The following is a 26,913-nucleotide window of genomic DNA, read 5'->3' on the forward strand; positions in this document are numbered from 1 at the left end:
AAATATAAAGTACTGTATATTGAAGGAAATAGATAAACAAAAACAATTTTTTAGGAAGCCTTTCCCTAGCCTTTTCCTTTAGTATTTCTTATGAGATAATTAAGATTGATTTACACATTTTTACATATTCTTAACTACCGTGTGAGCCAAAATATATATATATATATATATATATATATATATATATATATATATATATATATATATATATATATATATATATATATATATATATATATATATATATATATATATATATATATATATATATATATAATTTAACAGAGGTTTAGCATACACGGATTGCCCGGGAGGAATATTCTGTACAGTACATTGAAGTAATTGAAGTACATTCAAATCGCGCGCCATTCAACTCGTTCGCGGCACCGAACACGGGACACCGCCCGCTCCCGCAACCTCACACACACACACGCAAAGCTCTCCCTCACTCAGTCAGTCTCGCTGTAACCACGCTTGTGTTGACATCAGAATTGTAGTTGCAAAAATATTACATTTCCGTGAATGTATTATATCAAGCACAGTATGAATAGAATATCACTAACATAACAGTATTTTAACCGAAAACTATTAAAAAAACGAGTAACATATCTTGAACATTGGAAGGTTAGGTAAAGTACTGCATAAATATTATTTTAATACGTAAATAAGCTGGAGCGAATATTAGCGTGTTCACTATACATAACAGTACCTTTACAGTTTAAAAGAAATTTGAACAAAATCTATTGTTTGAATGCCTAAGCATTTTCAGGGTGACAAACTCGTTTTTTCCAGGAAAGTGAAAAATATTGTGCATGTAAATGTGATTTAAAACATACAAGCACAGGATAATTGACGGTTTAATTATTCTGAACGCATATTATTAGTTCGAGGGTTATTAATTAACACTAATTAACAGAATTTGAAAATTTTGAACCCAGATCTATTACCAGTAGAGTACAGGTACAGTATAGGCCATGGAACATATTGTTAGTTTTCACATCTAAAGATTTGTTCATGCTAACCAAATAAAGTTTATGTGAACTTTCTTGGAAATGTAAACCTTGCATGAGTATTCCCAGCTAAATCAGGGGTGTGTTTAATATGGTAGAAAATACAGTAGTTAAGACAGAATGATATAGATAAATTGATTGAAAGCTAGAGACAGAAAGATAAATCATCATCATCACCATAATTTTATAGCCATTTTCCACACTTGTGTGGGTTAGCTGCAGTTTCTTTTGTCAAGTTCTTAATTCTAATGTCATTTCTTTCAACCTCTCCCCATGTCACTCATAGCCTGCCCCTGGCTCTCCTCCCTTCCACATTTACTCTTGCATCATTTGAGCCAACTGGTATTATCCATTATCTCCACTTGCTTGAACCATCTCAGCCTGCCTCTATGCAAAACCTCACCAACACTCTCAATACCCAGCTGCCCTCTCAGTTCTGAACAGGGTTTCTTATCTTTTAGTGTAAGAGTTTCATGTCAGCTAACTCAAGACTGCATATGTCATCCTCTTCAACTGCTCATGCTTCACTGCTATATAACATCACACTTCTCTCACACCAGCTGTAAACATTCATCCTTTCATGCTGACCATAGAAGCAGCAACTTCCTAAACTTTCTACAGCCATTTCTGACTCTTTCAGCTGAGCACCCCCGCCAGCACTGGTCACATCACCCAAGCAGCAGAACTCATTGACACAGTCCTGAACACATCCTCAAAGTAGAGTATCTCCAGCCTTGCTAAGGATTCATGATTATCTGCACATACAGAACACTAAAAGTCAGCAACATCCAGCAGTCTGCCATCTACTCCACTGCACCTCTTGTGTACCCATCTTCCACACTCACTGCACATTACTGAGTTACTGCTAACACCTTTCTTAAAGACAGGCAGATGACAGATAAGATAGCCTTACTAACACAGAGGTATTGAAAGGGTGATAGAAAGATATATAGACATAGATACATAGAGATAAACAGTTAGATAGTTATAAATAAACTGAGATATGGACAGATACAGTATGCAGAAAGACAGATCCACACACCTGTGATAGCAGTTTCTCCATGCATCAGTTGTTAGTTAAGGTTTAGTCTTTAACTCACCTGTAACAAAAAAAAAAAAAGACATTTAATATACAGAACAATTAATGATTGAATTATGTACAGTAGTACCCCGATTTATGCGTCAATTGAGCCCACAGGGTACCGCGGAAAGTGAAAACCGCGTAAAGTGAACAACAGAACATATGGGATTAATTCCAATAGAGACTGGCCCGACCCCCAAACTCCACTTTTTCCGACACAATACCTATGTTGTAGTGAAATTACATCTTAATTTTATGATGGTATGCTCACACAATTAATATTTAAGAGAAATACAGTCACCAGGTTAATGTTCATTCAAATAATGGACTCAAGTCCCCCCCTCCCCCTCTTCCCAGCTCACTAGCTCCTACCTCTCTGAGAAATGTTTGGGTGAAAACACTAGATTTTAACGTTTAGTAATAAATAATACCTCAGACTAAAGTTAGGATAATATAATTGACATTTCTGGGTTCCGTGCAGGTCAGGGAATATTTTGAATGTAAACTTCATATATTTTGCACAAACGATAAAATATTTGCTTTGTGTAAACCAAATTATTACATTAGATCTAAAATTTGTATGTCTAATGCAAAATCCATGATGTGTATATTCAAAATGATCATCATATTGTAAGAATTCCAGCAATGTAAATTATATTCTGGCCGGGTAATTTGTATGAATTTTATGAGCTAAAAAAAAAAAAAAATTATACTTCACCGCGTATATGAGTAGATGCACCGCGGAAAGTGAAAGTCTGGTTCTGGCAAGGTACCGCGTAAATGAGAAATGAGAAATCGCGGAAAGTGAAACCGTGTAAAGCGGGGTAATACTGTACAGTACATGAATTAATAGTCATCCAGTACAATAGTTGTTTGTTTTATGCAAGTTTGGTTTATGTGAACTTTCTTGGATCTGTAAACCTTGCATTCATGTCAAACTCAGTAATTTTTGTCATAAATATTCCCAGCTAAATTATGGGTATGATTACTATGATGGGCCATACAGCAGTTAAGACAGAAAGATGGATAGATATACTAGATTGACTAACTGAAAGAAAATATACAAATACTGTACTGTAAACAGATACAGTACTGTACTGTAATTTAATATATATAGACTATTTAAAACATCATATATGTTATGTCTGTAAGTTTTAAATCACCCTTATATACATTTTCGCAGCAATAAACCCTATCTTTAAGCTTTAAACACGTTAGTTTTCAGTTTCCGGAGAAAAGGCGTTTTATAGTGAAAATGACGACTGCCCAATTACTCATCGTTTCGGCACATGAGGTAAAAATTTGGATTTTGTTCAGAATTCATACAAAGGTTCACTTTATGTTCTGGTTAAGGATCTGGGTCCAGAGTTTTAAAATTAAAGTACTGTAATAAGTGTTAACTAATGACCTTTGAAATAATTTAATACTGTACATAATGTACTGACAGATAGAGATAAACCATATTATGTAGATACTGTTTTGATAAATTGATTAACAGACATGGATAAAACAGATAGATGGACTGACTGAGATAGGTACTGACAGACTAATCAACAGATACAGTGGGGAATGCTATAACGAATGGATTCTACTACGAATATTCCTATAATGAACAGTTTTACCTATAAAATTGAGAATGCTATAACGAATGAAACTCCTACAATGAACATTATTTTTATTTATTTATTTTATTTTTTTTACTAATTTATTGTTTTTTTATTACAAGTACTAATGATATTCGTTATTTCAGGGGTTTAGATGCATATTTATGCACTTTTTTTACAATTTTTACAATTTTATATTACATTTTTCAGTGTTAAGTGGTTGTATTTGGGGGCCTGGAACGGATTACTCCTATAACGAACGAATGTTATAACGAACAAGGTTCTAGAACCAATTAGATTCGTTATAGCATACCCCACCTGCATACAGTATAGACAGGTAAATACAGTATAGGGATATATAGTTACTGTACTGTATATACGAATAAAATTATATAATCAAATCGATATACAATAAGACACATACAATGAGACAGACACACATAAGCAAACAGATAAGATAGAAAGATATAAAAAGGCAGACAGACAGATACACAGTTATGACAAATTGTCTTGAGAGTTTGAGAGGCACAAAGATTTACTCTATAGGGTACGAGAGCTGCTCCTATAATTTACCTTGCCAGGAGTGTTGATGGTAGTGGTGGTGGTGGAACTGTCAACAATTCAGTTTAAAGTCAGCTGGTATAAATTGTTGTCTTCTGTAATTAACATCCACCACACAGTCAGTTGTCATACGTGTGTTCTTAAGGCTTCTGCTTTTTGCTTCAGTTTTCATTTTCATCTAAACTTATCTGTAACGAACAAAAAAGAATAATAATATACACAACTGTTTATGAATAAAATGTGTCCATGAATTAAGAGTCATCCAGTACAATAGTTGTTTGTTATATGTAAGTTTGGTTTATGTGAACTTTCTTGGGACTGTAAACCTTGCATGCTTGAGAAACTTAGTAATTTTTTCCTCAATATTCCAAGCTAAATTAGTGGTACAGACATACAGTAAATTTAATATTGTAGCAAATACAGTACTGTAGTCAAGACAGATACTTGTAGATAGATATATATAAAATGACTAATAGACACAGGAATAGAGAGGGAAATATGTAAATAAATAGATACTGACAGATACTGTATACGTAAGATATATAAAGTACAGTAGATAGATAGATAGTTATAGATAAATTGACCGATATGGATAGATATGCAGAAAGAAACATACCGGTAATGACAGACAGAGAAACACGTATAAGTAGATAGATAGACAGATATAGATAAAAAAGAGGACAGAAAGATAGATACAAAGACAGAATAACAAATGGCTAACAGGAATAGTCATGACAAATACAAAGATTTCCTGTACAGTAGTGTCGGGATATATCACGAGATGGGGTCCAACGATGTTCGCTATATACCAAATCATGATATATAATTACATGTAATCAATGGGGAAAATAGGGTTAGGTTCTGGAGGCCGAAAAGAGTGACTAAACTTGACTTAACGAGTTCATTTTCTGTCTAACTAAAGCACCAATGAACACTAGACACGGGAACAACAGGATATTTCAATATCAATATCAAGGAACACCAGACTCGGCAGCTGACGCACCATCCTGGGAACACCAGACTCGGCAGTAGACGCCACACTGTCACCCTCACTTGACAATCCCACACCTCCATAAACGAACACCAAAAATATTAGTTACAGTATTAAATCTTTTCCATTTAAGCTTTCCATTATCTTTACTTCACTTTTCATGTCACTAGCAACCCATTTACACTCACTTTAGAAATTGGAATCTGCACCAGACTCAGCAGTTGACGCGTCATCCCAAGAACAACAGCCGACACACTGCCACCCTCACTTAACGATCATAAACGAACACACCAAAAATATTAGTTACAGTATTAAATCTTTTCTATTAAGCTTTCCATTATCTTCACTTCACATCACTAGAAACCCATTTACGCTCACCTTAGAAGTCGTAATCTGCAGCAGTCGGCTGCTTTCTCGTCACTCACTCAGAAAGACTGAGCAGGCGAGCGTGATTGCGTGAGTGAGCAGCCACTGTGGCGCCTCTGGTGAGCAAATAACGCATTTGTTTGCCATGGCGGTACATTTGAAATATTTCCTGCCCGATTTCCCTCGTGAAAAAAAAAAAATTATTGCTATAATATAAGAAAATGTTGACAATTTTGGTGGCCGCGATATAAAAAAATCATTACCCGGTATATAAATTCGCGATATATCCCGACCCTACTGTATAAGGTATGAGAGCTGCCCCTACAATTTACCTTGTCATAGATGGTAGTGGTGGTAGTGGGCACTTTCAGCTGTTTATAAACCTCAATTAAGTCACCATTTGCCCGCCTTAAGTACTGTATTAGCTAGGCAATTGCAGGCATTCTAATCCTTCTAGGTAACCGAGGTGCCATAGTGGAGGCATCAGTCTGGTGGCCCTCCTTTGGAAATTTCAATAAACTGACAGTTTCTACCATACAGGTATCTCGGGGACCAGACGGTTTGACAGTATTCATCTCCTGTGATAAACGAAAATTTATATTAATATAAAGAGCATGGGGGGTTAAGTTAGGTTGAGTTAGGTTTGCAATAAAGTGTTTAATCACCAAGTGAAATAAGTTAGGGTGTCTAATCTTTATGTTAGCCATTCTTTCATCTGAGTTCCTAACTTTCTGCTTCATTTACACGCAATTGCAGGGTCTCAATTGTTTCTCTTACCATTGACAACACAACATACATACAGTATATCATTTCTCACTTTTGATCTTTTTTTTCAATTTTGTATTTATAGTTCTTTATTATTAATATTATTATTATGGGCATGGAGAGTAACTGACAGAATATGATTTGGAAGAGCTGGTAAAAAGTGCTGAGGAATATGAAGCAAAAGAAATTATGGTATAGCAACAAAAAGGACGGAGCCTTAAGACGGTCCGAGAAGGCAACCAAGTACCGTTTCCCTACCAGTTTATGTTAAAAAACCTCAAAGCCAAGAGGAAACAACTACCAATCATGACCTTTTTCAAGAAAGAACCAGCCGCTCAACCAGCTGATTCGTCAACTCCTAGGGACTCGTGTCCATAAGTAAAACTTTACCCCCAAAAGGTTAGGTTTATATGTTTTTCTAGTGTTTTTGGGTGTGTTTTGTATTCACTGGGCCAAGAACTTTATCGGAAAAAGCTTGTTTCTCTCTCGCACCCAAAACTCCGGTTTCCAACAGGATCCCCTATCTTGTTGGGGGTAGAAGGGGGCAATAACTAAAAAACAGGCAATTTCCGACGGAAATCAAGGTCAGAACCAATCAAAACACACAAAAAACACTAGAGAAACATAGTTTTGACTTTCTAACAGAGTTGTGTGAACTACTATAAATTTACCGACAATTCTAAGATATTTTTCAAACTACAAATTCACCAAAGTTTCTCTTGCAAATAACCATATACAGTACAGTCAACCCTCGCTTTACGCGGTCCCACTTTACGCGTTTCCACGTTTACGCGGTACCCTGCCGAACATGGAATGCTCACTTTCCGCGGTGTGTGTACCCTTTTAAGCGGAGAGCGGCACGAGCAGGGTGCGCACAAGGTCGCCCAGTCATCAAAACATTACCGAGTTCTTCACCCACCACCCACCACAGCCGGCCCAAGTCAGTGATAATGATAGTGAGGATATGGACTTATATGGACTTTGAGGGGTTTGACAAAGAGGCCCTGCAAGCCTCTGTGGTGGATAGTGATACAATTGATACAAGTGATACAGGTGAGGGCCAATAATCTGCCCTCTGCCTCGGAACCAACCCCCCATCCCCGTGTGCCCAGCCATCTTTTCTACTAATGTAAGTGTTAAAAAACCTAATATTATTGATATTTCTCTTAATTATTAATTGCGTGTGCATCATAAAATTAATAAGTTATTTTTACTACAACGTAGGTATTGTGTCTGAAAAAGTGGAGTTTGGGGGTCGGCCCGGTCTCTATTTCAATTAATCCCATATGTTATGTTGTTCACTTTACGCGTTTCTCACTTTAAGCATAAGCTATAATAAGATAGCCTTATTCTGGGCAAATTCAAATAAATTGGTTAATGATAGTATAGCCTTGCCTAACCTAAATGGCAAATCACTTCTCTTAAATTACTCATTTAGCCTAGAACATGGTGTTTTCCTTTCAATGTTTGGGTCATATGGTCTGAATTGTCTTCAAGTTCATACAAAAACAACAATTTAAAACCTGAAAATATATCGGATTAGCCGTAAATTTTCTTAAATTAATACTCTACCCTCTGATACTGTTCATGGAAAGTCTGGAACTAGGCCTAAGGTAGCTGCTAGACAAAGTGTCTTACTGACAGCCTGACACTCACCAAAAAAATCATGTACACATTCTCTAACCTAACCTAACCTAACCTAACCTAACCTAACCTAACCTAACCTAACCTAACCTAACCTAACCTAACCTAACATAACATAGCCTAGCCAAACCAAACCTATAACCTATTGGTATAATTTCTTATTTAAATATTCCCCATGTTCTAACTAAATTAAGTAGGCCCCACGTTTAAACATTTATTGGCCTAAGAATGAAAAAGGAGTTTTATATGCCCCTATTAATCAAGTTAATTGTAATCCATATTTTACGCATATCATTTAATTTTGGCTAACCTTTAGAGCCTTTCATGTTATCATAAGCCATATACTGTACATAATAAAATAGGGCAAGACTATTGGTTGCATATTAGAGAAACAAGGCAAAGTCTAGGCAGAAATGTTCACTTGACCTCATATTTGGCTTTCATTACTGAGGGACATTTACGGCTATACAACATTAATAAGGTCTATTTATAAGTTTACTCAGTCATAAAAAATACTTTATAATTAGTAAGAAGACAAAAGATTCATCTCTTCCAAACTGCGACAAATACAAACACTCAAAGCATCTTATTATTTCAACAAAAAGTCTTATCTAACAACCTCACCTGGCTGTCCCTAACTACCACTGGGCAGGGTCTGTACACCTGCCCTTCTTCTCCATGCACAACATCCTGCCTCTTCTCTTCCTCGTCCTTCCTCTTCTCATTCCTCGTCCTTCCTCTTCTCTTCCTCGTCCTTCCTCTTCTCTTTCCTCGTCCTTCCTCTTCTCTTCCTCTCCAGCTTCATCCAACACCTGGTAGGAGTTACTGCACTATTTATCGTTTTGGCTCAGCACTTCTTGGGACCCAATGAGCCCAACATTTTAGTCCTCTTTCCTATCTTTATGTATATACAGTAGTGTTTGGTTGAGGCTCAGGTGTCCCCGGGCCAGGTGTGTTGAGGCTCAGGTGTCCCGGGCCAGCAGGTGTGTGGCGGGAGGCGAGGCTCAGGTGTCCCGGGCCAGGTGTGTTGTGGGAGATTCCTGAGGCGGGAGAGGCAGGTAGTGGTGTGGTCCTTTAAATGTGTTGTTCTTCTTATAAACCCTTTAATTAAACACCCAAAAGGTAAATATTATAATAGAAGATACAATAATGTGTTAATATGTGACTTTTATGGCTATATTAGGTAGAATTATGGGAAATATTATGTACAAGATGGATTTAGTTGATATTAAACTTAATTTATCTTGTTAGATGTTCATATTAACATAGTTACTTTTAAATGGTGTTGATATTTATTAAGGGTAATTTTAGGTGAGATAAATGAGCTTTAGTTATATATTTAGGATTGTTAAGGGTTGAAGTACCTATACTTGTTGCTATGGTAACCTTGTGATTATGTCTTATTTTTGGTGAGTGTTTATTGATTTATATATACAGTAGACAATATAGGTGCCATTAGGGATGTTGTTGTTTTATCATATTGTGTTATTAAACCATTGCCAGTTGTACTTACCTTATTGTGTATTGATCCACAGTTCAGGGTCAGGTGTGTGATGAGGATCAGGTAGATACTATTTTCTTCATGGTGGAGAAGTTTAATGTTGTATCCGTCATTAGGCTGTTATATTCTAAGACTTTTAAGTTGATTATAGCTTAACTAATTGGTTAAAGCAGGTAAAGATGAGTATAATTAGATATCATGAAGTTTAAAAACCTCCGCTTATTTCACGTGATGATAAACTCCCTAATGCTATGTTAGGTTGGGATTGTGTCAGACTCGTGGGGAGAAGCCACTATCGCGAAAATTGTTAAAGGAAACTTTTTCTTACCTCAAGGAAAGAAATAAATGGTTGGAGGAATGCTAAATTTCCTGTTTTGGGTTTTCCAATGTTTACATTCTTAACATGCTTCCTGCAAATCAGGGTACATATACTGTGCTGGGTAAAGGTTCATTTTATACCATAATGGGAATCTGAAGAGGGAAAAATATTTTTCTTATGTTTTTCATTGTGATTTTAATGAAAACAACCTTTATTTCTTTTGGTAATAATTTGCACAAAGTGGGCAGGGCTTTTGAAGATGAAGTTAAATGTGGGGTTAAAAAAAAACTTTAAAAATCTTACCTAGCCTTTCCTTACCTACGGCAGAGGAAAATGGAATCTCTTCTTCTTTTTGCATGTTTCTGATGTTTAGGTCCTGATAAAGGCATAATACAACTGAATATATCTCGATTAAATTTTTGCTCATGCATAAAGGAACCTAGGTGTGTATGTTGACAATGAGCTGAAGTTCTCGGGCCATTGCGAGAAGAAGGTAAATCAGGCAAATAATTTATTGGGTCTTATAAGGTCGTTCAGATATCTAGATGGTCCGACCCTCGTAACGATCTTCAAGAGTGAAGTGCTTCCCCATCTGGAGTACTGTCACCCCGTCTGGTCCCCGAGATATGCTAGGGACTGTCAGTTGGTTGAAAATGTTCAAAGGAGGGCCACCAGACTGGTGCCTGCACTTCGGCACCTCAGCTACCCTGAGAGATTGGAGCGCCTGAACTTGCCTAGCTTATACTACAGACGGACAAGAGGGGACCTAATTAAGGTGTATAAGCATCTCAAGGGGCACTACTCAGTCGAGTGTCCTTACTTGGAGCTGGCGGACGCCCACCCCACAAGGGGTCACAGCTCAAGATTTAAGAAGCCGCAAGTCCAGAAAACTGTGAGGGCAAACTTTTTCGGAGTGAGAGTTGTGAACTCTTGGAACAATCTACCAGAAAGTGTTGTGACGGCACCAAGTGTGAGCTCTTTCAAGACAAGACTTGACCAACACTGGAGCAGGTTCAGGTACATTCAGGAGCCGGTGCATGCCCAGTACTTGCCAACAGTGTGTAACAGAGACTTGACCGATCACCCAAGCGGCTAACGAGCCGATCAGTGGTGAAGAGGATAAAAGGAAGTAAAAGAGATCTGAACTGTCCTCTAATTGGTCAAAGCAGATCATGTGAAGTTCACTTGAAAGAGATTAAAATATACAGTATTATCTTGTCCAGATCATGCACTGAGAGATGAATGATGCACTTCATAGACATTAACACTTCCATTTAATAAACATGAAAAACCAGCAGCAGCTTATATTATTTATACAATACAGTACAGTAGTATAACAGTAACCCTCTCACTACCAGGCTGAGTAAGGAATAAACATTTCTTCACACGCCGCTTCTTATTAATAACAATTGTTTCTTATTTGTGTATTCAGGATTTGTTATTATCTGTGTGAATAAAACACATCATTCCTCTTTCAATAAATGTCTAAATTTATCTGTGTTTCAGCAGTAAGAGAGAGAGGAGTGTGAGTGAAAATGAGGGAAAGAGAAAAACCACAAAAGCCATCAGGTGGTGCAGACAAAACAAGAACCAAAACATCTACAAGCAAAACATCCACATCAAGGACCCCAGGGGCATCCACATCAAGGACCCCAGGGGCATCCACATCAAGTACCCCAGGGGCATCCACATCTAGAGCCCCAGGAGCATCCACATCAAGAACCCCAGGGGCATCCACATCAAGAACCCCAGGGGCATCCACATCAAAAACCCCAGCGGCATCCACATCCAAAGCATCATCATCAACCAAAGGTGTAACATCTAAAGCACCATCACCATCAACCAAATCTTCTAAGACACCTGCACCTAAAACATCATCATCATCCAAAACATCATCGTCAACACCAAAATCATCATCAACACCCAAATCATCATCATCGACCTCCAAAACATCCTCATCAACCCCTAAATCATCATCAACACCCAAATCATCATCATCTACCTCGAAAGCTCCATCCACCTCATCCAGAACAAAGCCAGCAGTGTCCTCTACCTCCAGAACTCGTCCAGCGCTAGAGAAACCAACACCCGGCAGCACCAAGACAACAGCCAGTAGCAGCAAGTAAGACCCACTACATCACAAGATGACTATGCAGTATTTTATCAGTTGAAATTCCCTGGATTATTTGTTATTGTTACATCTAACATAAACTGCCCTTGCTATTAATAAATATTTACATGAACATTATTAAGTAAAGATAAATTGAATTTTAATTTCTTGAAGGTCTGATCGCAAAAGTTCAAACACAGAAGACAGAAGTAGAGGACGACGGGAGCCAAGCAGAGGACGACGGGAACCAAGCAGAGGAGAAAAACTAGAAAATGGTGTAGTGAAGGGGGAGAAACTGTCCTCCAGGCCCCCTAGAGGGGACAAAGCCTCGTCCAGTCAGAGTAGAGGGAAGAAACCAGTGAGTGATCGTGCTGACAAACGGGAGAGCAACACTTCTGGTGACCGAGAGAGAGGGAAGGAAAGGTCCAGTAACTCCAAGAGCCGCAGAGGTAAAGAGTTCTCACTGTTGAGGTACTATACAGGTGGGAGGAATTTTTATTTTTGCTTCGTTGACATTTACAAGTAGAACTGTTAGAAATTAAACATTTAAGTGACATTTAATGAATATTAAATTAAATTTTATCATATTTCAAGCATTTTTATTATCTCAGTTCCTTGTCGTGCTTTATAGCAAGAAATAGCAGATTGAACATTCTGTCAATTATGTTTTTGCTTCATATTGGGTGAAACTTTAGAATTAGAATAAATGTTTACAGAATTTAAAATCAGAATAAACATTTACAATATTGTATTTAGAATTAATTAAATGTTTACAATACAGTATTTAGAATCAAATAAATTTTCAAAAAATTTAGAATCCATAAATGTTTAGAGAGTTTTGACATGGTGTATATACTTTTAGTTTAAGAATACCTCAATAATGTACATGTTCTTCTGTTTATTTTTAGGGGAAGGTTCATCTAGTCAAAGAGACCCTGGGACTGGGAGAAGTACAGGCAGCAATGAACAAGACAGCAAAGAAAGGACCTCGTCTGATAAAACTCGTCCTGAGAGAGACAAAGACAACAGGAAGTCGAATAAAGAAAAGAAGAACAAGGAGGAGCGGAGGAAAGAGAAGAACTCTGGGTCAAAGGGGAAGTCGTCTGAGAAAGAGCGCAGCATTGTGCCAAATAATGAGGATTTTGATGTTGAAGCTCAAGGTAATTATTATTATAATAATTGGTAGTAGTAGCAGCAGCACTATAAGTTTGTCATATTATACTGCCAACAAAGTTTTTTATAGTCATCATCATCATCGGCACATTTGTAAACATTCCTCTATAGACACAGATGAGTAGTTCACACCTTTAGTTTGAGATAATTTTAATCACCTTCAGTTGAATAAGGAAAATGTAAATTAGAATTTTGTTATAGAGTATGTTAGAGAGTATTAATTAACCTGATCTAACCTTACAGACTCAGGTGTGGAGGGGGTGAGTATAATACCGGCAACTATGAGTGAGCTGCCCAGTAAGCAGGAGGTGGAGGTCGTGGAACACACCCAGAACAGCCTCGAGACAATGGAGTCAGGTAAAGTATGCAGTGCTGTGGCTTTACAGTTCTTGTTTTTATGGTGAAAATATTAATATATAGTCCAGTGAAACCTCTATATAACAGACAGCAATCTAACGGACTAACCTCTTGCATAAAGTACGTTAAATATTTATATCTGTTTTAATACTTTGGTATCCTTGTTAGTGTGGCATGTCCTTAACCCCTTGTGTTGAATCAAATCATCTGATGTTAACCAATTATATTATTAAAAGTGGTCTCGTATACTGAAGGGGTTAAAGATATAATTTCTTATTCTTCCACATCATAACATCTCTGCTGCCATGTTAAATTAATCGGTACATATATTTTAAGAGGAAGTTATTAAAATTTGTTGTATTCTTAAGACATATTAGTGTTGTAACATCTTTCTACTTCGTGATGTTGTAATTTCCACAAAACATTGCACTTCCAACTAGTCTTTGGAATATTTTGGGTTATTTTTCCAATATACAGGTATTTAAAGATTTCATCTCACAGGAGGGGTGATTTTTGTGAGGATTATGAAGATTTTGTACAATACAGGATATTCTGTATCAATGGAATAAATACGGATAGGGTTGTTATTATTAAGGATTAAGAAATAAAATACACGTACAATAATTTATTAATTTATCGCTTGAAAAATGTTATTTCCTAACCCTAACCAGATTCAACTCTGACCCTAACTCCCTGTGTAAATAAATATGATAATTTCACTTATTCAAAATCCCAACTAAACTCTACAGCATTTACAGTAGTTCCATTTCTACAGAACACCCTGTAGTTCATGCAGCTGGGAATTGGATAGAACAGAGTTTACTGTAGATATGTACAGACAGTTAACCTGAAACACTGATCTCACATATCCCCGTTGGAAGGAGTAATGTTAAACCGTCATCACGTGAAAGAAACTTGGAGAATGAACAACAATGAAGCCATGAGAGTGATACTTCCAGGATGATTTTACTGTTTTCAATCATCTTTATATTTTGTATTTATAATTGTTCATTCCAGGAATCTCGCTGTCATCACCTCGAGATTTAAGCGGAGATGAAGTCGACATCGAGGAATCGATATCATCAAAAATGGTGGAAGTGGACGAGGTGGAGGAGGAAGAGATGAACAAATACACGGCAGGGATGGAGGATGAAAGTCTCTCACTCCGCGACACAGAGGCAGCCTACCCGGTCACCTCTCAGTATGATAACCCTGAAGCTGTGTCCTATGTGAAGCCCCCGTATGAGGAGGTCACTGAGGAGAATGATGCTGATGATTATGACTATGAGGAGGATTTTGAGGTTAGATACAACAGTTTATTGATATATATATATAAGGACATACAATACAGTACTATACATGTCTGTGCCTTCTGTGTATAAAAATGGTTGTATGAAGATGCATTATGAAAGAGAATTTTCAAAGTCAGGCAAACTGCTAAAGTTGTGAGTGACTGAGAGGAGAAACAGCTGTTATTGTAAATGAGGTTTGTAATAAGTGTGATGATGCCTTGTGGTTATTATGTACACGAGGAACTTTTGTGTATTGATCATTGATTGTTGTTTGGCCTGGCAGAAGATATTTGTATTTCTTGTAAAACTATTTTTATGAGGATATCCACAATATGTATGTCCTTACCCAACCCCCTGTCTACCCAGCTATAAATAGGTACTTGACTTTATAGTTGGGGAAGAGAAGGCAATGAAGTGCATTTTTTTTTTTTAAACAAAAACCTAAAGACATTTTTGGAGCATTTGTACCTAAACAATACTGTATACATCATTCCAGGACTATGAATCAGACTTTGAAGATGACAGTGGTTCAGTGGAAGAAGATGAAGAAGAGGACTCTGAAGATGACTCTGAAGATGAGGACAGTGAAATAGAGCCCGTTGATCCCGAGGTAGCTGCTGTCCTCCAGGCGTTACAGAAGGAGAATAACTTTGAGCAATACTTACAGCGAACCAACAGCATAGATATTCCGGACCAAGAGGAAGAACATTCATTGACCCCTAAATCAGTGACTGTGATGGGTATGTTGAACCTTGTGAAGTTTGTGAGGTTGATTTTTATCTTCATTCACTGGAAAATCCATCTCTTGCATAAAAATTGAGGAACTATTGTATTACAGTATATAACTTCTCAAATAATTCAAATTTTTTTTAGTTTATTGCAGTCATCAGTAAAGTAGAGGAACATATATTGCACAATCTTTCAAGGCATTTATTTCATCATATAACAATTAACTGTACTAAATTATTCATATATTGTACTTCTTACAGTCAATCATTATAGAACTTAATTGTATAAAACCTATAGTCTCAAATGGTCTCTCAGTCATTAGTTAATATACCATGAACAGTCTGTCCATGATAGTGGGTTATTATGCCATCATACAGGGTACAGGTCTAGTGTTTCATTATTACTGTACACATCTCATTTCTACCAGTTGTTTTTAAAGTGTAGTTGTTTCTCATCTCCACATTTGTCTTTCTAGTTTATTGCTCGGTTTTGCCCACAGCTGTATGTCTTTCTCACTTAGTCTCACTCATATATACCCATATTATTGGCCAGTGATTCAGTATGTATTGTTTTTATATAGTATACAGTATATTGTGTATTATATTATTCATACTATCATTTTGTCAACTGCTTCTTGCCCTAATCCTCCTCTCCCTTACATATAATCATCCTTTAGCTTCTTGTACGCTGTGAACTAAACTGTTATACCGACCCAAGCTTCACATTAGATACTGTACAGTGAAACCTTCTTATAATGGACGCATCTCTCCATGTAATTCATTAGAGGGGGTTTCACATCTAACGAACCCTCGATAGAGTGGATTTTCCTTTCTGTACAGTCCGTTATATAGAGGTTCCACTGTACTATACTGATTAAGATGCTCACTTCATCCCCACATTGAACTTTTGTGTCTCAGCAGAACCCATACCTGAACACTATGAACAGCCAAAGTCTCAAGAAGAACCTCGCACCCCAGTTCAAAGACCAAAGACTTCTCGTACTTTTGTCAACTTTGCTGGAGCGCGGAGGAAACAAATGGCAGCGCAGGTTTGTCTTACGTCTTTGTGTTTAAGCAGTTATTATTCATTATGAGTGATCTAATAATGAAGTCCACCTTTTATAGAAGGCTTAGGGTAAACATATGTAATAAGCATGATTTATTTAAGCAATCCCTTCACAAAAATCACTGAAATAGATAAGGAGTCACAATTGTCAGCAAATACCCAAATGATATTACAGCATGGTTCAGTTTTGTAGTTGTGTGCCCTGTAAAATAGTTGTGAATTACTGTACTGTTATTGTATTTAATTTCAATCAATCTCATGATAATCACCACTAATTTTGTCTTTTATAATCCTATGTTATGAATCAAATGCTAATCTTATCTCATCTTCATCCAAGTTAATGTCTATTCATTACTGTTATAATTATATACAAATTCCTTTTTTTTTTTGCAGTTGTCATCCAAAATGATGAGTCGAGGACAGATTCTACTGAACATGATACAACTAGATGCTGTCAGTATGGATCTCCTCACACTGTCTCCAATATCTTATGAGGCTTATATATCAAGTTTTGGTCACTCTAACAGACAACAGGTGTGTGAATATCCCCCCTGTACCCTTCACTGTAGAAAAAGGGTTTGCTTATGTACCACCAATGTTAAATAGATAGGTATACAGAGATCATCATCTTTATTATCACCATCACCATCCATCATTATCACCATCATCAGCATCATTGTCTTTCATCATTCTCCGTTCTTGTGTGGGTTAGCTAGATGTACAGAGAACCCCACAGCAAATAACCAAAGGTGCTAATGGCAAAGCTGTGAATCATTGTTTAATACACTGTATCTTTCAGGTTAATGTACAAACCAACGATGACGCTCTGTGTGAGGAAGTACAAACAGACGAAATAACAACACGCGACAAGTGGACACAGAAGCCTGTACATATCAGCATAGGGAAGGATGAGCAGTTACCAGGACCAGAGGATTACATGGGAGTGGGTGGGGACATGGATCTTGTTGACTATTCCAGTGCATCAAGCAAGAGCTCCAACACTGCCAGACTCACTTCATTCCTCAGTTCATCATCACAGGTAGCTAAGGATGACATGTTCCACCAATATTTACTTGAGTCAATAATCAATCATTTACTTTGTATACATTTAGACTTTATCTATAATATATCATTTTACCGATCTCTAACTCCAGTTTGGGATGGAACAATGTGTATGAAATCTGGGGCATTACATAATCAGTGACCTTTTTAAAGTATAAGTCAAGCCCATTCTGTAAATAGGTACTAGGTGGGTCATACTGCTAATTTGTGTTGCAGGTAATGTTGGCAATATTAGAGGAGGAGCTAGTGTGGGACATAGCAGAAGCAGACAACTTCGACCCATCGTCCAGCTCAGGAGAAGGTCTTGGCTTCTCACATCCTCCTATACCTCTGGGTGCTAGTATTAACTCTCTTCTGGAGGGACGACCAATACCTTTCGCACAATTCTGTGCCGTGGAATCAACGGTGCTTCTCTCAGGGCATGGCTACAGAGTTTTGGTGAGACTAAAGTATAGTACTGTGTGTATGCTGAAATGGGCTTATCATTGGTGCAATTAACATCATCATGGTAAAAGTGTATGAATGATGAAGTGAATTTATCAGTGGTACAATAAAAAACACCATTATGATAAAAGATAAATGCAGCAGATGCTAAAATATTTCTCAATATTTTATTCTGATTTTAATTAACTTGACAGGAAAAAGAAGAAGAAGATGATGGAGAATTAAGCGAAAGTGGACTTGTGTGTATATGGACGGTGCAGGAACCATCCCGGCCACAACACCTGTTATGTTGTCGTGCTGCACCTACAGCTGCCACATTCAGTCCGTCTCGGCCATCCCTGGTGTTAACTGGGCTAGAAGATGGTTCCCTGGCAGCCTGGGACCTGAGAGAACCACTCCAGTTCCACACACTCAAAACTGACATTGATGGTGTAAACTGGAGAGTCAGAGTACCTTCTTTTGTCACTGGTCAGTAAATTCAAGTTTTATTATTATGGTTTTGTATTTCTGTTTTATATTATTTTGTTACAAAGTTTAATGACTTTATCTTGAGCTTATCACCTCACCCAGGAAAGTATTGAAGTCATGTTTGTTTTTAGTTATGCTGACCAGTTTTTCTCATTTGGTGAAATTTTATTCCAATATTTTGTATAATGTACAGTGTTGAAGGTTTTAGATCATGTATTATGTTGGGTTTTAGAACCTTAAGGCAGGTGTGTCCTAGTTTAGCTTATTTGGACACTAATGAAAGAATGACCCCAGGCATAGTGAAGGACACTATGTATGTTGTGTTATTAACAGTTTTACAGTATAACTATTATATAAACCAGATGATTGGTTGAGCTGATATTCCATATATTCAAAGCTTTTCTACATCAATTAGCCAAAGGATGTGATGCCAGATATTTTACCCACACAGTCGACTCATCCACAACAACAGCATGTTTGAGACACCCTCGGCCCTATCCTTGCCGGTTAATAGGGAGTCTAACTGTGTTGAATTTATGAAATTTCATATTTCTCCCAGAAAATAGAATACTGTAATTGTGATGTCATATTTCTAAATTATTATGAAAACCATCAAAACTGATGTAGAGTAAGTAAAGATGCATCTTTCAGCATGTGATGATGGTGGTGATGGTGAAGGGAGTAAGATTGTGGACATTCAGACTGTTACTTCTCAACAAGACCTTGAAGTGGATACAACTGAAGGGTCATTCCAGGTTTGTACAACAGATTTATTATGGTGTCGCTGATGTATGAGTAAGGATGTGATGGTCCAGATACACAGTCAGTCTTGGTTTGCTTCTCTTCCTGGAAGAAACTTTACATTCGTATGTACTGTAAGCTTGAGTCAATCTGATTTTCTTTTCTGTGTTTCTTTGTTCCCTTGTTTATTTATATAAGATAGTGTACTGTATAAGTACAGTGATATCTTGGAATTTTCCAGAAAATGTGCCCCTAGGAAAATTTTTCCCAAAGCCGGAATTTTCCAGAAAGTTCCGGCTTTGGGAACGATTTTCCGAGAAAATTTCAATTCCGGCTATCAGAAAGTTCAGGGTTTGAGGGATTTCGGCTAACGGATATATTACTGTAAATGTTTTTATGTCATACAAACATCTTATATTGTTTTGTAGTTAGAAAATAAGCTCATCATTGTACAATATATTTAAAAACAAAATGATTTTAGGAGATTTTTGCAGATGACTTTGTAGCAGAAATTTCACTGAAACTGTACCACAGGGTATGTTTTTATTATTATTTTACACATTTTGTGTGAACCAGATTCTATACAAGTACAGTACAGTACTTGAATTGTAGCCAAATATTTTTTATAATAATGTTTTAACAAAAGTTTCTTATGTTCTGACAGGTGGTGACTCTGACAGGTGATGGGAGAGTGACATGGTGGGTGGTTGTGCGTGTGCCTCCTGTGAGTGCTGTTATAGATTTTGGTTTAAGCAGAAAGCACGGCAATAATAACAGTAATAACAGTGGGGCGGGTGTGTCGCCACACCTGGGTGCAGCTCCATGGGCAAGAATTGCCGTTAATCGTGCTGCAACTATTAATGTGGCAACTACACTTTATGGGTAAATATAAATAGCAAATACAGTGAACCCTCACTTTACGCGGTCAATTGAACCCACGGCGGCCCGCGTAAAGTGAACAACATAACATATGGGATTAATTGAAATAGAGACTGGGCCGACCCCAAACTCCACTTTTTCAGACACAATACCTACGTTGTAGTAAAAATAACTTCTTAATTTTATGATGGTATGCACACACAATTAATAATTAAGAGAAATGTCAATAATATTAGGTTTTTTTAATACTTACATCAGTAGAAAAGATGGCTGGGCACACGGGTATGGGGGGTTGGTTCCGAGGCAGAGGGCAGATTATTGGCCCTCACCTGTATCACTTGTATCACTATCCACCACAGAGGCTTGCAGGGCCTCTTTGTCAAACCCCTCAAAGTCCATATAAGTCCATATCCTCACTATCATTATCACTATCACTGACTTAGGCCGGCTGTGGTGGGTGAAGAACTCGGTAATGTTTTGATGACTGGGCGACCTTGTGCGCACCCTGCTAACGCCGCTCTCCGAGTAAAAGGGTACACACACCGCGGAAAGTGAGCATTCCGTGTTCGGTAGGGTACCACGTAAACGTGGAAACGCGTAAAGTGAGGGTTGACTGTATACACTTGTATCTGTACTGTATAAATGACTGTAAATAAAGATAATCAAGGTATAGGGTTGATTTTTCGGTCAAACATTATTTATTTCTGGTCTCGGAACAACTGTGTGACTCACTAGAAGCTTGTGGGACATAAACAAACCCATTTCACTTGCTTTTAGGGAATTCTCACCTCTAAATAGGCAATATTTCGGGTATTTTTATTTACAGTATGTATGTAATGATAAGTTTCTTTATTTTGTTATTTAAGAAGTAAACAAAATTAATCTTTCACTGAGTTTGTATAAGTGTATGGCAGTAAAACTTGACGAAGCAAAGGAAGAAAATTGAAACTAGCCTAGGGTAGAAAATGTCTGGTTTTCTGAGACCTGGTTTCAAAGCTGTGCTGTACTATACTGTGTAGTTATGCCTGGACACTGGTTAACAATCCGAGATTAAAAAAGTTGTCATTTGGGTGATTAGGTTACCGGTAGTTGTGCTAATGACCCTTGAAAATATTTAACTCATTTTCAAATATAGAGTACAGTATTGTACCCACTTCCTGTAATCTCTAGATACTTTTTGTATCTGGAGGAGTTAACTCAAGTAAATGGGTTAATTTCCTGTTCTAAGAGAAAAAGTGTTTTTAATCCCAAAAGACACTAAAGTAACCCCTGACAGTTTTAGCAAATTTTATGAAAATTTTGAGTTTTTATAACATATCTCGGTATAGGGACAGTATAGGGACAGTAATCCTCAGCACACTAATTAAGATTCTGGGGTAAGAAAACTGTCATTTTGATAATTAATTATGTAATAACTTTTGAAATATTTTCTTATTGTTTAAAGTTGGAAATTAATTGAAGAATATATTGTATCCAGTAAGCTTAGAACTGAGCTGAAGAAGGATACGAATTACTTGGACATTACTTAAGGGAGAGAGAAAGATATCTTTTGTGTTGGAAAGATTTATTTTATTTATTATTTTTCAGTGAGACATTGCTGGCAGGAGGCATCACATGTCATAAGCTAGAATTAGATCCTAATGACTCTGGTCAGCTTTACGTAGCCACTGGAAGTGGTGCCGTAGCTCGCTGTTCACGCCACACCCACAAGATTCACCCCAAGTCTTATGTACCAGAAATTGGTCAGTATCTGGTATTTACTTTACCACAACTGTTTACATTAATTTATTATATATGACAGCTTGATAACTAAACATACATGGAAAATTCAGTTGGAGATGTTTGAGCATTCTGCAAATAATAAGTTACTTACAGTTCAGTAAGTAAATATTTAGTGGAAGTTTGTCTAAGTGTGTGTTGCAGGAAACTGAAGTTAAGGTACAAATTAAGTTGCTAGAGAAAGTTAATAACAATTATGAAACACCAAAGAGATTAATGAAACTGTGTAGTAAGAGACTGATAAAACAAAAAAGAATTTCATTGGTATAATCTGAATATTTATCTCCATTTTAAGCCAGAACATTATTACAGAGCCTGGATGTGAAGCTCTCTGTCTAGCACTGTGTCCACATGACATGCGGTACCTGCTGGTGGGGAGCGGCGATGGTGTTGTGCGCCTGCATAGTGTCAACACAGAGCGACCTCTCACCTCCTGGCAGTCTGCTCCAGATTCGTCTCCAATTGTAGATTTACAGTGGTCACCTGCCCGTCCCTGTGTCTTTTATGTGTTGGATTCTCTTTCAAGGTCTGTTTACATCAGTGTGTTCTAAAGTACAGTATTGACAATTCAGGGATAAGGTCATCAGATAATAACTTAGGTAGTATTGTAAAAAGTAGGAGATTTACTTGGATATAGGATGATGGTCCTGTACTGTACAAGAAATATAATGGGATAATGACTCTCGAGAAATATAAAGAGATGAGATTACACTACTAGATGAAGTAACTATTGAATAAGAAATTGCTGAAGTAAATTGACAGCATTGTAATGAAGGGAAAGAAGTGGAAAACTAGATGTCATTATAAATAGGTACAGTAATAATGAGTGTCAACTTGCCAAATTCTTCTAAAAATGATTAAAATGGGAAATTCCTCAATTTTATCTTCAGACACACAAAAAGGTTTCCAGAATGCACAATATTACGTTATACATAACCTTTTGTGAACATCCAGTAATATAATGTTGAAGGTTGCATATATGGGACCTAAATGATGCCATAATGTTGCAGGTTGCATATATGGGACCTGAGTGCTGGTGACATCTTCCCTGTGTTGACTTTGGAGTCTGGGGGACTTGTGAACGGTAACCTGAGTGCCTTCCACATAGCTCCAACTCAGATACCTTCTCATCATCCCGTTCACACTGTAAGTTATACCAGACAATGTGTTTGGTGATGGTGGAATATTAATGGGCAAAGTTGAAGTTAGGAGAGCTAGGGGACGACAGAGACTGGGATGATTGAATAATGACTGAGATTAAAAGCTGTGGTCCCCAGAGAAATACAGAATCTTGGAAGTACAGTACTAGTAAATATTTGGAGTGGAGGATAGATAGATAAATAGATAGATAGATAACCCAAGTAGATAGACAGAAAGATATGATAGATGAGACAGATATTAAATTAGTTTGATTAATAATTTTTGTTGGCAGGTGTTTGCGAGTGATGAAGGAGAGCTGAAATTGAGGCAGGTGAGTCCAGAGTTCTGCACCTATGAGCTTGTTGATGATTATAAAACAGAACTAGAGAGGTTTACCTATTACGTTAATATTATATAAGGTTTTGGTTTATCAAGAGGACATGTTGACGTAGTAACAGTTTTAGAGAGATATAATTTTTGTATGTAATGTGCTGTACAGTTAATGAGTGAGGATTTTATAAGAGTTTGACGAGGAATCTTTCAATAACAAGTACTTCACCTGTGTGTTTATAAAATAAAAAATACAACTTATTGAACAAACTGTAGTTGCTTTGATTTGATTAAAAATTATGTTCAGTTAAGATAAATATAAATTCTTAAATATTTTAAGAAAAAAAACATTCTAAAAACATTTGATATTTTACTGTTAATCTGATATTGTTTAGTTATCCTCTATAATTGATCAATCATAAGCTGTTGAGGTAAATACAGCACTGAATATATAATACTGAGAGAAACTGTACAGCACTGAGATATGAAGAGCAATACTGATGTTAAATTCTTAAAGAGTTACTGTAAGATAAACCTAAGGTGAATTTGTTCATTATAAGAGTCTTGATGGATCTATTGAACAAAAGCTAGTGAAAATCAATACTGTACTGAACCAAAGAAAGACTAGTATTATATTTGCTCTATGCTGTACTGTACCCAGCATTAAGTCCTCTTTGCAGATCTATGCAGTGATCTAGTGAAGTAAAATGTTCCTGGATGACAAAAGCCTTAGTTTCTCTCTGATAAAGTTCTCTTCACTGTTTGCTATATGGCTAGCATACTGTGTAGGAGTAACTTGGCTTATTTCATTGATATATTTTAAGACCTTTTTCTTCTCTTTTATTAAACAATGTGGAAAGATCATATGTGATGGGGTAATGCACATTTAACCTCCCTTGTCATTGTTCCTTTGTTGAAAAAGATTTATGGGCCGTCCAGGATTAAGTAAGACTAACTGTCCGTCCATTACTTAGGCAAAATGTGCCAGGTATTTTACACAGTAGAGAAATGTTACTCTTCTAAAATTACTGTATTATTATCTTGTTCATCAGAGCCATTCTATTGATGACAAATGATTCTCTTTCTGATGCTTATTGAGCTCACAGAAATTCTTCCCCATGTGATATAATTCCCTCCAGCAATGTTCCTCATCTTTATCACTGCTGTATTGGTGATCATATGCAAGTGGTCCCTGTTGTGTACACTCACTCCAAAAAGTATCTTATGAATTTTTGTAAGACAACATGACACAATGGACGGAGGAATTTGATAATTATACAGAGATGACAAGAGTTGCAATGTTCATTTTGAAATTCATCGGACCCCTCCATAAAGATACTTTTTTGGAGTGAGTGTACGGTACTTGTAAATAAGTTGTAATAGTGAAGAACTTGGCTTAGAGGTAAAAAAAATAATGTAGGAAAGGCAGTATTTATATTTCATTGGTGTGACTGTATACAATACTTTATGGAGGAGTTATAAGATCAGTGTTCATTGTGCCTACACTGGTGAGGAGTCATGGAGCCAAGTTTACCTGATCTTCTGTTAAAGCTTCTCAATAAAGTAGTGAGTTTGGCTGATAAATCTTTAAATAACTATGAATGTGCCAATTTTTTTCCATATATTATTTGTACTTCTGATTTCATGATTGTTTTTATCATTAATTTCAGCTATTGTAATTATATACTTAAGTCAAACAAGAAGTTGGTTTTTCATTTAAGGGTGGACATTAATGCTCACTGATATATTATTAACATAAAAATATACTATACATTCCTTTGTGAAGGATAATATTTCTCTTGTTGATATATATATATATATATATATATATATATATATATATATATATATATATATATATATATATATATATATATATATATATATATATATATATATATATATATATATATATATATATATATAATATATATATACCCCAATTTACTCGGTCAATTGAACCCACAGGGTACCGCGGAAAGTGAACAACAGAACATATGGGATTAATTCCAATAGAGACTGGCCCGACCCCCAAACTCCACTTTTTCCGACACAATACCTATGTTGTAGTAAAAATAACATCTAAATTTTATGATGGTATGCTCACACAATTAATATTTAAGAGAAATACAGTCGCCAGGTTAATGTCCATTCAAATAATGGACTCAAATCCCCCCCCCCTCTTCCCAGCTCACTAGCTCCTACCTCTCTGAGAAATGTTTGGGTGAAAACACTAGATTTTAACGTTTAGTAATATATAATACCTCAGACTAAAGTTAGGATAATATTATTGACATTTCTGGATTCCTTGCAGGTCAGGGAATGTTTTGAATGTAAACTTCATATATTTTGCACTAAAGATAAAATATTTGCTTTGTGTAAACCAAATTATTACATTAGATCTAAAATTTGTATGTCTAATGCAAAATCCATGATGTTTATATTCAAAATGATCATCATATTGTAAGAATTCCAGCAATGTAAATTATATTCTGGCTGGGTAATTTGTATGAATTTTAAGCTAAATAAAAAAAGAAAAAAAAATTATACTTCACCGCGTATATGAGTAGATGCACAGCGGAAAGTGAAAGTCCGGTTCTGGCAAGGTACCGCGTAAATGAGAAATCGCAGAAAGTGAAACCGTGTAAATCGGGGTAATACTGTATATATATATATATCACACCAGTAGGATAATATAATGAAATGATATATTGTTATATAATTTGAGTTGACTTTAGTACTTTTAAACTCTAAGGACCAATTACTAGTCAAACTACTAGTCATTATAGGTGACCCCTGTAATGGTGCGTGGATGGTATTACAAACTTGTGATCTGTGCGTTGGTCTGGTACCATGTATATTAATAGGATCTTGGCTCATGGTACTATATATTATTAGGATCTTAGCTCTGTGTAATTTATATTTTTTGTCATAGAAAGGTTTTATCCTTTGTCTAGTCATTATTGTGTTCTAAAAGATGGTAAACACAGGTGATTGCTAAGTTTGGTTTGTACAACAGTGTTTGTCTCTTGTTTTCTATAATGTGTCACAAATTCTTGAAAAATTACACCACTGGTAATCTTAATACAGTACAGTACATATGGATGTCATCATTAGACATTTTATAGTTTGTTTGAGACAGTACGGTAGTTATTTGTTTCATGGTAAAGAACGGTGAAAAGGAACAATGTTGTGAGTTTCCAAAAGCTAGCATCAACATGTGGTGATATTACTCCTATGATTTTGATAGAATGAGCATTAACAGTGTGTTGGAGAACTGTTGTGGCCTTATTAGTTAATATCAGGTTATTTTTTAGAATGAACCAAAAATTTCATATACCATAAAGTGATTGTAAATAGTGTAGGATTAACACAGCACTGTATGTGTATTTTGTAACACACACACATATATGTACGTGCAGGGCAAAGAGTAGTTAAATGGGTACCTGTTTCTTTCTTTCAGATACTGTGGCTCATAAATGTATATTCAGGCAATGTTATG

The 26,913-nt window shown here is 36.5% G+C and overlaps 1 protein-coding gene and 1 long non-coding RNA gene across 4 annotated transcripts in view; one reads left to right on the forward strand and one right to left on the reverse strand.

The window, feature by feature from the left end:
- LOC121876593 overlaps positions 1–9,061 on the reverse strand; it is a 15,997-nt gene extending 6,936 nt beyond the window's left edge. The window contains exons 1-4 of one of the 2 annotated variants that reach the window (XR_006090782.1): positions 8,647–9,061; positions 5,946–6,191; positions 4,269–4,444; positions 2,053–2,110 (exon numbers count right to left, since the gene is read on the reverse strand). This is a non-coding gene — a long non-coding RNA (uncharacterized LOC121876593). The remainder of the gene's footprint in view (positions 1–2,052; positions 2,111–4,268; positions 4,445–5,945; positions 6,192–8,646) is intronic. The other variant, XR_006090781.1, reaches the window with a different exon arrangement.
- LOC121876592 (cytoplasmic dynein 2 intermediate chain 1-like) lies at positions 9,062–25,190 on the forward strand. 2 transcript variants are annotated; one of them, XM_042381798.1, is made up of 18 exons: positions 9,062–9,144; positions 11,349–11,964; positions 12,127–12,401; positions 12,861–13,112; positions 13,369–13,482; positions 14,500–14,783; positions 15,271–15,514; positions 16,424–16,551; positions 16,962–17,102; positions 17,368–17,607; positions 17,847–18,068; positions 18,269–18,542; positions 19,194–19,297; positions 19,948–20,165; positions 21,750–21,904; positions 22,254–22,467; positions 22,952–23,087; positions 23,374–25,190. In XM_042381798.1, the coding sequence occupies exons 2-18, from the start codon at positions 11,378–11,380 to the stop codon at positions 23,497–23,499; spliced, it is 3,714 nt and encodes a 1,237-aa protein (XP_042237732.1). In that variant the 5' UTR covers positions 9,062–9,144; positions 11,349–11,377; the 3' UTR covers positions 23,500–25,190. The 2 variants fall into 2 exon arrangements, with proteins under 2 accessions (XP_042237732.1, XP_042237733.1); XM_042381799.1 differs by having other exon boundaries at positions 11,352–11,964.
- Positions 25,191–26,913: the final 1,723 nt, after the last annotated feature.

This window comes from Homarus americanus, unplaced genomic scaffold, assembly GCF_018991925.1.
Source record: "Homarus americanus isolate GMGI-L3 unplaced genomic scaffold, GMGI_Hamer_2.0 scaffold28, whole genome shotgun sequence".
Classification (NCBI taxonomy): Eukaryota; Metazoa; Arthropoda; class Malacostraca; order Decapoda; family Nephropidae; genus Homarus; species Homarus americanus.

Coding starts and splice junctions, on each gene's coding strand:
- LOC121876592 (XM_042381798.1), top strand. CDS start 11,378: ATGAGGGAAAGAGAAAAACCACAAAAGCCATCAGGTGGTGCAGACAAA. Junction 13,113..13,368: donor TTTTGATGTTGAAGCTCAAG/GTAATTATTATT, acceptor CTAACCTTACAG/ACTCAGGTGTGGAGGGGGTG. Junction 21,905..22,253: donor GTCTTATGTACCAGAAATTG/GTCAGTATCTGG, acceptor ACATTATTACAG/AGCCTGGATGTGAAGCTCTC.